Source organism: Caretta caretta, chromosome 2 (genome assembly GCF_965140235.1).
Source record: "Caretta caretta isolate rCarCar2 chromosome 2, rCarCar1.hap1, whole genome shotgun sequence".
Classification (NCBI taxonomy): domain Eukaryota; kingdom Metazoa; phylum Chordata; order Testudines; family Cheloniidae; genus Caretta; species Caretta caretta.
In genome coordinates, this window is record NC_134207.1 from 187,076,083 (window position 1) to 187,088,437 (window position 12,355).

Below are 12,355 nucleotides of genomic sequence, written 5' to 3' on the forward strand. Positions count from 1 at the left end.
GGTTTCTTTCATAGCATCCAACACTTACGGATTCAGTGTTGGATTCAAAGAGTGACCATTTCTGTGGGTAGTATTAGCCCTACTCATAATCCTTAGACTCACTGTATTCTTGCTTATTTGGGATCTAAAGGTTTCAGAGTAACAACCGTGTTAGTCTGTATTTGCAAAAAGTAAAGGAGTACTTGTGGCACCTTAGAGACTAACCAATTTATTTGAGCATAGGCTTTCGTGAGCTACAGCTCACTTCATCGGATATCCGATGAAGTGAGCTGTAGCTCACGAAAGCCTATGCTCAAATAAATTGGTTAGTCTCTAAGGTGCCACAAGTACTCCTTTACTTTTTAGGATCTAAAATAATTATTCTGGACTCCAATTTGGAAGAAGTCACAGTCCATCCTTATGACAAGGGTCAACAGAGACAGACAGAGGCTGAACCAGTGCCACAATTTCACCCTTCTTCATTAGTCAAGTATGGTACATTACTAGCCAAATCCTCTACATTATGGTGGGAGCTGTGCTGAGGGGATTGAACAAAGCAGATAAGAGTGGATTTTGAGAAAGAGGCTTCAAGGTTTGAAATAATTCTTTAATGCTTCAGACAATGTTTGGGGATTGTCGTGAAATGATTTATGGACTTTGAAAATCTCTTATGGTTCAGGTACACCACTCACATCTGCCTATATACAGATTCTGTCGCTGAGAGTAGTGCATGACTGCATGCAAGTACCATAGTTGGTGGTATTGGGCTTTGTACTTTCATGTGTCCACGGCTGGCCTTATAGTTGATTGCGCTCAGTGCCAACTTTCATGGATGCCAACGCGGGGCAGGGCGAGTGCTGCTCATGAGGCATGAAAAATGTTTTCTACCTTGGGCAGCAAAACACCAAGGGCCAGCCCTGCATGTGACTGTAATGTCTGTGAAAGGTGTTGGCTCAGTGGCTCTGGAGACTGAAGTACTTGTATCTTATAAACCAGGTACAGCATGAGGAATGAAATGTTTCCTGCACTGTTCCACTAACGTACATCAACCTAGGACGGGGTGGCCAACCTGTGGCTCCGGAGCCACGTGCGGCTCTTCAGAAGTTAATATGCGGCTCCTTGTACAGGCACCTACTCTGGGGCTGGAGCTACAGGCGCCAACTTTCCAATGCGCTACAGCGTGCTCACTGCTCAACTCCTGGCTCTGCCCCAGGCCCCAGCTCCACCACACTCCTTCCCCCTTAAGGCCCCCACTCCTTCCCCTGAGTCTGCTGCGCCCTTGCTCTCCCCCCTCCCCCCCTCCAGCCTCCTGCACACCACAAAACGGCTGATCGCGCTGGGCGGGAGGCGCAGGGATGGAGGGTTAGGTGCTGATCGGCAGTGCTGCTGGTGGGTGGGAGACACTGGGGGTGGGGCAGAGCTGATGTGCGGGGGCGGCACTGCTAACGATTTACTGTGGCTCTTTGGCAATGCACATTGGTAAATTCTGGCTCTTTCTCAGGTGCAGGTTGGCCACCCCTGACCTAGGAAATAGAGGGCCCACTTCAGGGGGGCGGGTGGAGGAAAAAGGGGGAAAGTAGTTCAGTCATCTCTCCTGATCTGCCAAAAAGTTTCCAGATAGTTTGGTAGCTTTTGTGATATGGAACCCTGCAGTGGGAGGAGATTGCTAACTCATTTCAACATAACCACTCAACAATCGTCAGATGGTAACAAGGCACAGTTGCTGGTTCCCTATGCTAGGCTGAACTGGCAACCTCAACATGAAAGCTTCTGTATCTCCTCACTAGTTCCCCTGAGCCACCTAGTAGCTGATGATATACAAGTTACATAATAATGGGTGTTTGTGTATGTGAAGGCAGGATTGAGTACACAGGGCTGGATATTGTGATGTACTTTTAAAGGGCAAGATAATTAAATCCTGCTAGTCTGGTCTATAAATTAAGAACATCTTGGTATTTCTTCCCATTCTCCAACTCTCCACAGATTTCTACTGACATTCTCCATTAGCAATTGAAGAACCTAAGACAGTGCAACTAAAGAAACAATTTGTTCCAATCTTGCTCCTTGCTGAGTCAGACTCTGTGTGCACCAGGAAATAATGTTACTAAATCAAATCAGAGCTCATGGGCATATTAATCCAGTCCCTTGAACACTTTGTGTGGTGCTGGTTTGGAAACACAGGGAGAAATACCATTAATAAAGTAGCAACAGAGAAGCTCAGAACAATCTGGTTTCTGTTATTCCTCCACCAAATACAAAAATGATCACATGTTGTGGTAGCTATTGACTATAGAGAAGCCCTTGAAAGATGGCTTTTGGGACTCCTCTTTGTTTGTATAACATTGAAATGTGTGTCCAAGACTTTTTGTTCTAGGGCACCATATTCAGACACACATCCATCCTCCATGGATCTGCTCCAAAATCCTCTGTTGGTTCCTACTGCACTTTTTCAGGAGGAACTACAGGAATAGGTGTAGGGATATTATGGGATACTTTGGTTTTGGAGATGGCAGGAGACTCAGTGAATTCTGTTATCTGGAAGATAGCAGACGTAAACGAGGAGTAGGTTCGTCACCCCAGATGACAGTTTGTTTGCAACTCAGTATTGGTCATGATGCACTGGTGCATGTTCTAAAAAAGAATGTAACTAGACAAGAATAAAAGTATTATACAGTCCTTGTTGAGCAAAATGCCTAACTTTTTACAATATTTTGTGCATACAAGCAGAAGAAGAATTCAGGCTTGTGGTTATTTCATACCTGAATGGTCCACAGTCAAAGGAAGGAGGGAGGGACATTATGGTGTAGGCCACTGGCAGTAGGCTTAGGAACAGGATCAACAGCAAGAGTCCCATATAAAAATTATTGGATTTGGATGCTTTGAACACGCGTTCATGAGGGACATTGCTACTCATAACCGCCCAGCACTGAAAATACATGGAGGTTAGTAAGCGCAGCACGTTTATGCCAACCAGTCCAGGTGCATAAAATGATCCCATCCTAAAAAAAAAACAACAACAACAAAAAACCAGGAGCACTATTTACCTAGACTAGGGTTCTACTTCAGGATCAGCAAACACGTTAGCATTGGTGACGGGTATACTTGGAAATGATTCCGGCTAGGTCAGTTTATGCTGCCCTCCTTTCCCTTCTATCTTCCACATGCACACCGTTGAGGAGAAAATGACCACTCCTGAAAGAGCATCCACCCACTGCTGGAGGCACATATGTAGAGACACACCTGTCACTGCTCCCAACACTGTGGAGGCAGAAAGGGGCCACTACTGGGTGATGGCTGTGCAGGTCCCCATGTTAGGCTGTGCCTCTGGCCCCTAATTGCCTTATTCCAGCCCAATCTCCCACCCAATTGATGCATCTGCTAATGGTCAAACTTGTACCATCTGGTAACATGCTCAAAGCATGCAGATCTCCCTCCCCAACAGAAAAATCAAAAGGGTTTATAGTGTCATCCTTAAGAGATTTATAATCTGGGGGAAAGGTCAATTTTATCATCCAAAAATAATCCTATAAAAGGAGTAGGTCAGGGTCTGCAGTACTAATTTCCATTTAAAATCGGCCAGATATTTTTGTGAGGATGAGGAATGGGCTGGGTTTTTTGTTTTGTTTTTAATAGCAAGGAACATAGAAGTCAAACTTTTAAAAAACAAAACAAAACCCCCCCATGCAAATCAATCCATCCAGTTTGGAAAGTCTAGGTGCATTACCAATCTCTTGAATTCTTAGTGCTGTTAAGGACTTTTCCATTCTAAGGGGCGGGGGGAGAGAGTGGGAAAGCAAAGATATCTTACCAGATCATTCCTTGATTGAAGATCAAGCCCAACACGTTACCACTAATATCAAACTCGGCATAAGAAGGCTATATGAAATGAGAGGGGAAAATAATTTATGTATAAAGTATCTGCTCTTGCTTGGTCTGCCAAGGTATCAAGGTGCTCATTAAGTCCTAGTGTGTTAGGGGATTCCAAGTAAAGCCTAGATTCCCTGCCTATTGAGTAGGTAACCTGTGCAGCTACGAAAACAAAGGGGCAGCTATGCACTGTGGACCACCTCTCCTCTCTTGGCTTGCTGAAAGCTGGAAAGGCCTCTGGTGGTGGTTACCAAGTGTTTGGAGTTGCTTTGCTCTTGTTTTGAATCTTTGAATAATACAGTCAGCTATGAGGAAAAGGTCTACAGCGTGCGTGTTTATTTTACTTCTCCAGCTGCTGTATCGACCCACTGGCCTAGTTACATCTTGGCAAGATGTTTAATGTTTGAGTGGTTATAACAAGGTTGAGAGTGAAAAATACTACAACCACTTGCTTAGATTTCCCAGAAGCAGGCTGTGAGGTGGGGGTTGGGGAGAGAGAAGGGCTGGGGAGGGGGTAGTTCTGAGAGGACTTGTGGCTTGTCCAATATGTGGTATCATTTTGTACTGAACTACCTAAATACCAAAGTTGTCTGTAGTGTTGTTGTAGCCATGTTGGTCGTAGGATATGAGAGACACAAGGCGGGTGAGGTAATGTCTTTTATTGGACCAACTTCTCTGGCAAAAGAGTAAAGCTTTCAAGCGCCACTGAGCTCTTCTTCAGGTCTTTCACAAACAGAAGTTGGTCCAATAGAAGATATTACGCCTCACCCATCCTGTCTCTCTCTAAATACAAAAGGGCAGAATTGCCTTGTGTGAAACTGAGTCTCTTGATGATGTAGGAGCTGACAGTGCTGTAGTATTCCTATAGTATAGATATGTAAAAAGAAAAGGAGTACTTGTGGCACCTTAGAGACTAACCAATTTATTTGAGCATGAGCTTTCGTGAGCTACAGCTCACTTCATCGGATGCATACCGTGGAAACTGCAGCAGACTTTATATACACACAGAGAATATGAAACAATACCTCCTCCCACCCCACTGTCCTGCTGGTAATAGCTTATCTAAAGTGATCATCAGGTTGGGCCATTTCCAGCACAAATCCAGGTTTTCTCACCCTCCACCTCCCCACACAAATTCACTCTCCTGCTGGTGATAGCCCATCCAAAGTGACAACTCTTTACACAATGTGCATGATAATCAAGCTGGGCCATTTCCTGCACAAATCCAGGTTCTCTCACCCCCTCACCCCCCTCCCAAAAACCACACACACAAACTCACTCTCCTGCTGGTAATAGCTCATCCAAACTGACCACTCTCCAAGTTTAAATCCAAGTTAAACCAGAACATCTGGGGGAGGGGGGGGTGTGGTAGGAAAAACAAGGGGAAATAGGCTACCTTGCATAATGACTTAGCCACTCCCAGTCTCTATTTAAGCCTAAATTAATAGTATCCAATTTGCAAATGAATTCCAATTCAGCAGTTTCTCGCTGGAGTCTGGATTTGAAGTTTTTTTGTTTTAAGATAGCGACCTTCATGTCTGTGATTGCGTGACCAGAGAGATTGAAGTGTTCTCCGACTGGTTTATGAATGTTATAATTCTTGACATCTGATTTGTGTCCATTTATTCTTTTATGTAGAGACTGTCCAGTTTGACCAATGTAAATGGCAGAGGGGCATTGCTGGCACATGATGGCATATATCACATTGGTGGATGTGCAGGTGAACGAGCCTCTGATAGTGTGGCTGATGTTATTAGGCCCTGTGATGGTGTCCCCTGAATAGATATGTGGGCACAATTGGCAACGGGCTTTGTTGCAAGGATAAGTTCCTGGGTTAGTGGTTCTGTTGTGTGGTATGTGGTTGTTGGTGAGTATTTGCTTCAGGTTGCGGGGCTGTCTGTAGGCAAGGACTGGCCTGTCTCCCAAGATTTGTGAGAGTGTTGGGTATTTGATCTACCGGATGGTGGCATTCAAATCCAAGGGGAAATGGGGAAAGCCTGATTGCCTGGGATATTAAACTGGACAGAGGAAACAATAGAGGAATATGCTCCAGAGTACAATTCTGCCCTGGATTCAGAAAAGGGTGCTGGTAAAACAGACTAGACAAGCTAAAAGGTCTTTTCTCTCTCTAATGTTTGTGATTCTGTAAATTGTGTGTGTGAGAGAGATTTTTATCTATTAAAATGCTACAGGCAGGTCAAGCATGATGCATAATTTTGTTTTGTTCAGTAGAAATGCTGCTCCCTGAGAGAACAGCATCTTGTTTTTGTGAGGCTGCCAAGGGAACAGTAGTCCTACAACAAAGTGTAATTCAAAATGCTTAGTCTAACACCATGTCTAACTACAAAGTTTTGCCAACACAAGTTATGTTGACATACAGCTGCTGCAGTCAGTACACTACTTGTGTGTGTGCATATATGGCTCCTTGCATTGGTGCAGCATGTACTCACCAGCAGTGTTTGTGTTGATTCAGGTATCCAAGCGTGCAACTTGCCACTGTTCATCACACTCTCTTCTGGGTAGTTTTGGCAATGCATAGTGGGACAGAAATGACTCAAAGTGATGAGTGGGAGTGAGGGGGTCAACTTCCCATAATGCAATATTCTCCATCCATAATATCATCTCTGTCCCATAATTTTCATGCCTATTTTAAATTTCCCCATGAACCTGCGCAGTGCTTGTCATTGTCTGCCAGAAGCATGGAGCCTGCATGGCTCTGCTCTGTTGTCATGAGTGTTGCAAGCACAGGATGCACGATCCTTCAGTATTTGTAGTACTGCAAGAACAACCATGGGGAACATGATGACTTCTAGGTAGTCAGTTTGCTGTGGGACATAGTGAGAACTAATTGAAGGCTGTTGGCAGTGTTCATGTTCCTTTTAATCAGAGTGAAATACCTCTCAATGGCTATGGCTAACAAACTAAAAGTAGGTTTCAGAGTAGCAGCCGTGTTAGTCTGTATCCGCAAAAAGAAAAGGAGGACTTGTGGCACCTGAAACCTGTCATTATGTAAGGCACTGAATTTAGCCGTATGGAATGGAAATCTATCAACTTCATGAAAAAACTCGTACAGATACAGACAGACATCATCTTCCTTTCCAAATGCAAACAGATGGACATCATACCAAAAGGACTGAAGGTAAAAAATCCATTACAATCTACATACTACACAGACTATGCTGACAGCTTGTGCCACACGCTTTCAAAGAAACTGCGGAACCACCTGATCAACATCCTCTACAGCAAACAGGGAAAGATTAAGAATGAGCTCTCAAAACTGGATACTCTCCTAAAAAACCAACCTTCCACACAAACTTCCTCGTGGCTGGACTAAACTAAAAGTAGAAACTCCTAAGGCAACGAACATATCGTCTTTTCTAGGAAACCAAATTGTGTAGGACAGGCTTAAAATTCTCTTTGCAGACATAAGAACATTTACTTTGTAAACTATATAACAGATCATAAAGAGTTAGATTGCCGCTTTAAAAAAAACAACCACCCATCTACATATGGTTGTGAGATTTGTTATTTTTCCAATGGGCTCCCAATACCATCAAGTTCTTGTAGGCTACACCAGTGCTACTCAAAGTGGTGGTCTGCGGACTGGTGCTGGTCCGTGAGCCATCGGCTGCCAGTCTGCGAGCATATTGGGGAAAAATATTTGCCGGTCCCCCACATCAGATAGCTTGAGAAGCACTGGGCTACACCACTAGTATGAACAGAAATGCAATACTGGTTAAGTCTATGTGCCCAGTTGTCTGTATAATTATAATGTAGCACTCTCAGAGAATCGGCTTCTTCGTTTCCTTCAGGGGTAAAATTAGGTGCTTCCATCTTTACTCATCAGACCCGATCGAATAGTTCATCCTCTGTCATACAACAGTTGCACGGTACTTTCTTTAGCCAATAGTTTGGGGCCAGCATTTCACAAACCCATTAGCCTCCCTCCTTAGGTAAGGAGACACTTCTGTCTGTGTCACAGTAGGATGAGGGGTAAGTGTGGGGAGAGGAGAGATGCTGTCAAAATGGAAGTAGGTGGCACCCTTTGTTTTGTATTATTCTTGTTATTAGGTTAGTTTGTCATCAACAAAAGGCATGTGGACAGCCTATTCCTCTAAAAAAGGAGGAATATAGGCAATATGGTATCTGGGCCATTGCAAAGTAGCCCAGAACCCCTCTTAAATCATGCCCTCTTCTACTTCAGTTGTGCCTTTTAAATTCCCCACAGGCCCTCTGCATTAGGATGTTAGTCATCATGACACCTCTAGTTTCAATAATTTCTGAGGTCTCTCATCTACTGTCTTGTATTTAATGCTGTGAAGCATCTGGGTTACAGCTTGTATACAAATAAAATATAAATTGTTGTATAAAAACAGAAAAATAATTCTCTAGGGCCCCTGGAATGTAATGATAAACAGATTTCTGCCTTCCATTAAGCACATAGGCTTTAGGGTACACCCCACAGGTTTAAAACTCTGGCTCCTGGCAGGAGGCGATTGTATTGGAAGCTGGTGGGAGTTGCCCAGGCTGCTTGGGCGCCTGACTCTCCATGCTGTGGAAGCTGGGATGTTGGCTGGCTGCTCCCTGTGCTGGGCCACCTCTGCATGGCCAGGCACCCTCCAGGCAGGGTGGGCGGTACAGCTCTGAGCTGTGATCCTGACGCCCTCTTGCCTTTCCAAAGGAGCCAGCTCCTGCACGCAGAGCCCGACTGCCATGAGATGCTCCCCACGGCACTTGGTCACCACTGTGGAGCAGCAGCAGAGCCATGAGCACCAAGGCAGCAGTGAGCGAGCACTTTGGGGAGCATCTCATGGCAGTCAGGCTCTGTGGGCAGGGGGTGTCACCAGCTGGTGCCAGGCTCCTTCAGGGAAGAGGCAAGAGGGAGTCAGAGATGCAGCTTGGAGTTGCCTGGGGAGTGCCTGGCTGTGCAGAGGCAGCCCGGCTTGGGGAGCAGGGTAGGAAAGGTGGATATAAATGGTGTGCATTATGCTCCTCCATGTTGCCTGAGGTGAATTCTTGCACTTACTCTTTATTCAGCCTTGCACTTACTGTTTATTCATGCGTACTTACAGCAGAAGGAACACTGTATTCAAGGGCAGATAATATTGCATAGGATTCATATTGTTACTTAAGGTATCCTGCCTCATCCATAGTGGGCCCTATAAATAGGGAGGTCCTGGGGCTTGAGAAGGAGACCTAAATGTGGAGGACTTGAAGGTTCAGCTAAGTGAATTTCAATCTACAAGCAAACACATAATTGATTCCTTGTGAACTCAGTTGCATGGTTTAGTTCATGAACACCAAAATGGACTGAATCTTGCAGGGTTCAGTCAGACCTTATCTTAGTAGGACTAGAGCAAGGTGGGTTTTTCTTAAGTTTTTGTTGTGCTGTGTTGTTTTTTTTAAGGTGAGCTTTATTGACCTGCAGAGAAATGTTGCATGGATACACTTCATGAATGAAAATATCTAATTAGATTGTAATAACGCTTGATGCATTAAAAAAATCAATTATAAAATGGCTAAAAATTGCTTATATCCTTTCAGCTTTAAGACACTGACTTACAAATCCAGCCTCAAGGTCCCAGCACCAGCAGTAGTTCACAAATCTGACAAAGCAAGCACGCATAAAATCTCCCACCAGGATGGTTACGTAGGTCACCAGAATATCAGACACCGTGAGTCTTACAAATTCCTGCAATTGAACACAAGGAAAGAGCAATTAGCTACTGTAATTTAAGTGGTGCATTGGAAGACTCTATCCTCCCTTAATCGGTCTCTCTCCATGAGTGCCCTTTAAACAGAGTAGAAGTTGGTCTTTTCCCTGTCTTCTCACTTTTGGTGATGCTCACCAGCTGTGTATTTCAAGAAGCACAGGCTGCATTACAGCCACCAACTATCAATTGCTGGCTGGCCGCCTTGATCTAATTTTGATTATTTAGGGCTAATTTCAGTTGTTTTGTTCTCATTTTGATTGTTTGGCTTTACAGTGCAGATGCTGAGTGCCGTTGGCGGGCAGTGATATACAGGAGGTCCAACTAAGGCCAGAAGGGACAACCGGATCATCTAAATTCTATGGCAGTGTTGCTGTAACTGTGTTTGGCCCAGGATATGAGAGAGAAAATTTGGGTGAGGTATTATCTTTTTAGTGGAACAACTTCTGCTGGTGAAGGATACAAACTTTTGAGCTCCCCAGATCCTCTTCTGGAAGTCTGGGAAAGTTAATCAAATTGTCAGAGCTAAATACAAGGTGGTACTGATTGTTAAGCATAAGGAGTTAACACACATTGCAAGAAACCATTCAAAATGAAGTGGGCAGGTAACACCTCTGCAGTCATAGCACAAAGGAGAGTTAGTGGATTACAGATTGTTGTAATGAGACATAAAATCAGTGTCTCTGAGTCCATTTTTTGTGTCTAGCAGAGTTTTTTTTTATTATTATTTTTTTATGAATTTGAGCTCCCTAGCTCTTTTTTTTTTTTTTTTTTTTTTGTGAAGGTGTTGTGCAGGTTTCCTTTGAGGATGAGGACTGAAAGGTCCAATATAGAGTGATTGTTTTGTGAAAGGTGTTCACCCACAGGTGACATGCTGGTTTTGTCTTGCATTATTTTTCTGTGTGAGTTCATTTGAGAGTGTAGTGATTCTCTCATTTCACCTACATAGTTGTTGGGGCATATGGTGCACTGGATGAGGTACACTATATATTGTCATAGGCTTTTGTAGGACCCATGAATCTTGAAAGGTGTGTTGTGGGGGTATTGATCATCATAGCGATGGAAATATGTCTGCAGGTTTTGCATGTGGTGTTATGACAGGGGCTAGTGGCACTTTGAGTTGGTGGGTCCTGGTCTATGGAGAGCTTGCTTCAGATGATGAGGTTGGGGGGTTGTTTTGAAGTCCAGGAGAGGAAGTTCAGGAAAGATTTCTTTCAGGATGTGGTCCCCATCAAGTATGTGTTGTAATTGTTCAATACCTTGTCTGAGCTCCAGTGTGGGGTGGGGGTTGATAACTAGGGATGTGTGGTCAGTGGCTTTTATGCTATTTTGAAGTAGGTTCTGTGGGGAATTAGTGCTCTGTTCCATGATGTGATCTACTTCTCTGGTGTACTGTGCTTGTTTTGGTGAAGGTGGTTTTAAGCCGATAGAAGTTGGTCCAATAAAATATATTACCTCATCCACTTTGTCTCCCTTATACATTGTGATCCCAGGAAATAGGAGCAGGTCCAGTGCTAATTTAAAACATACACATGCTGAGGTGGTTTTTTCTGATTTACCATATAGCATTCTGCAAATATGCTCACCGAAAACTCTGAATTAATGTGGCTTACCCCATAAACTGTTCTATTATGAATTTCATTTTTCTGAACAAGTTGTGCTAAAACTTCATTGCAATTTGTTGGTTGGTTTCAGAACCTCCCTTTGCATATTACCTACTCTTTATATTAAATACTGGGTGAAAGGTGAAACATGGTGAATAATAATAAATTAGAAGCTACTCTTTAATGTATGACCAAACTGATAATACAGTCTACATCACCAATTGCAATAGCTTCCAGTTCTGGCTGTTCAGTGTTTCTGAAAACCAGCCTTCTTGAAAGTATCCCAAGTTGGATACTTGGTGGGCACTCCTGAAAATTTTGCCCCAAATGAGCTTCATCTGTGAGGGGAGGAATGCCTGTAATTTCTTCCGTCAGTGGTAGTTTGAGTGCTTCCATCAGCTATCAGGAGGTAGTTGGCTCTTTGCAGGCCCCTATGCTGTACAGCAGTGCTACTGCATGGAATTTTTTTAAAGCACCCCCATATTGGTCATTTGGGCATCAAACTTCAGACTTTGGTAAAATTAATAACAACCAAAAAAAGTATCCGCTAAGAAACTTCTACATATTATCATAGCTGAGGTCCCCAAAATTGCTTACAATGCCCACAGTTGTCTCCCAGCAAGGACCTCTAGGCATGTCTGCAGGATCAATAGGAGGTGGAATAACCGCACTGTCATTCATTGCAGATGAGTTATAGTAGCTAAGCAGGGTCCAGTGTGTGATGTTCTTTATCACTACTTCTTCAGTCAACTAAAACAGAAGAGACACATGCAGCTGAAAACCTCTAGTGTTGGGCCTAAACTAACACACCAGATCAGAGCACACCTACACGTAGGGCAAATTCAGGCTCCAACCCAAATCCAGATAGGCCCAAGCTGTATAGTTTTTAATCTATCTAATGTGGCCACCACCATGATATGTAGGTGCCATCTTTAATGTAAATAGTGACCTACAACAAACCACAGCCAGCGTTTCAGCCTATCTGTGATTTGGGGGGGGGCGTGTCATAAATATAAAGGGAAGGCTAACCACCTTTAAATCTGGGACCAGAGCAGGAATGCAGGTCAGAACTCCTGTAAAAAGTCAGTAAGCAATCTAGTTAGATATGCATTAGATTCTGCTTTGTTTAAATGGCTGATAAAATAAGTTGTGCTGAATGGAATATATATTCCTGTTTTTGTGTCTTTTTGTAAT

General features: G+C 43.7%; 1 protein-coding gene across 1 annotated transcript in view; it reads right to left on the reverse strand.

The window, feature by feature from the left end:
* Window positions 1-12,355, reverse strand: part of TMC2 (transmembrane channel like 2) — a 58,575-nt gene that overhangs the window by 13,545 nt on the left and 32,675 nt on the right. Inside the window, exons 13-16 of the mRNA XM_048837213.2 lie at window positions 11,759-11,911; window positions 9,410-9,538; window positions 3,788-3,855; window positions 2,739-2,978 (exon numbers count right to left, since the gene is read on the reverse strand). Coding sequence (XP_048693170.1) covers window positions 2,739-2,978; window positions 3,788-3,855; window positions 9,410-9,538; window positions 11,759-11,911 — 590 coding nt within the window. The remainder of the gene's footprint in view (window positions 1-2,738; window positions 2,979-3,787; window positions 3,856-9,409; window positions 9,539-11,758; window positions 11,912-12,355) is intronic.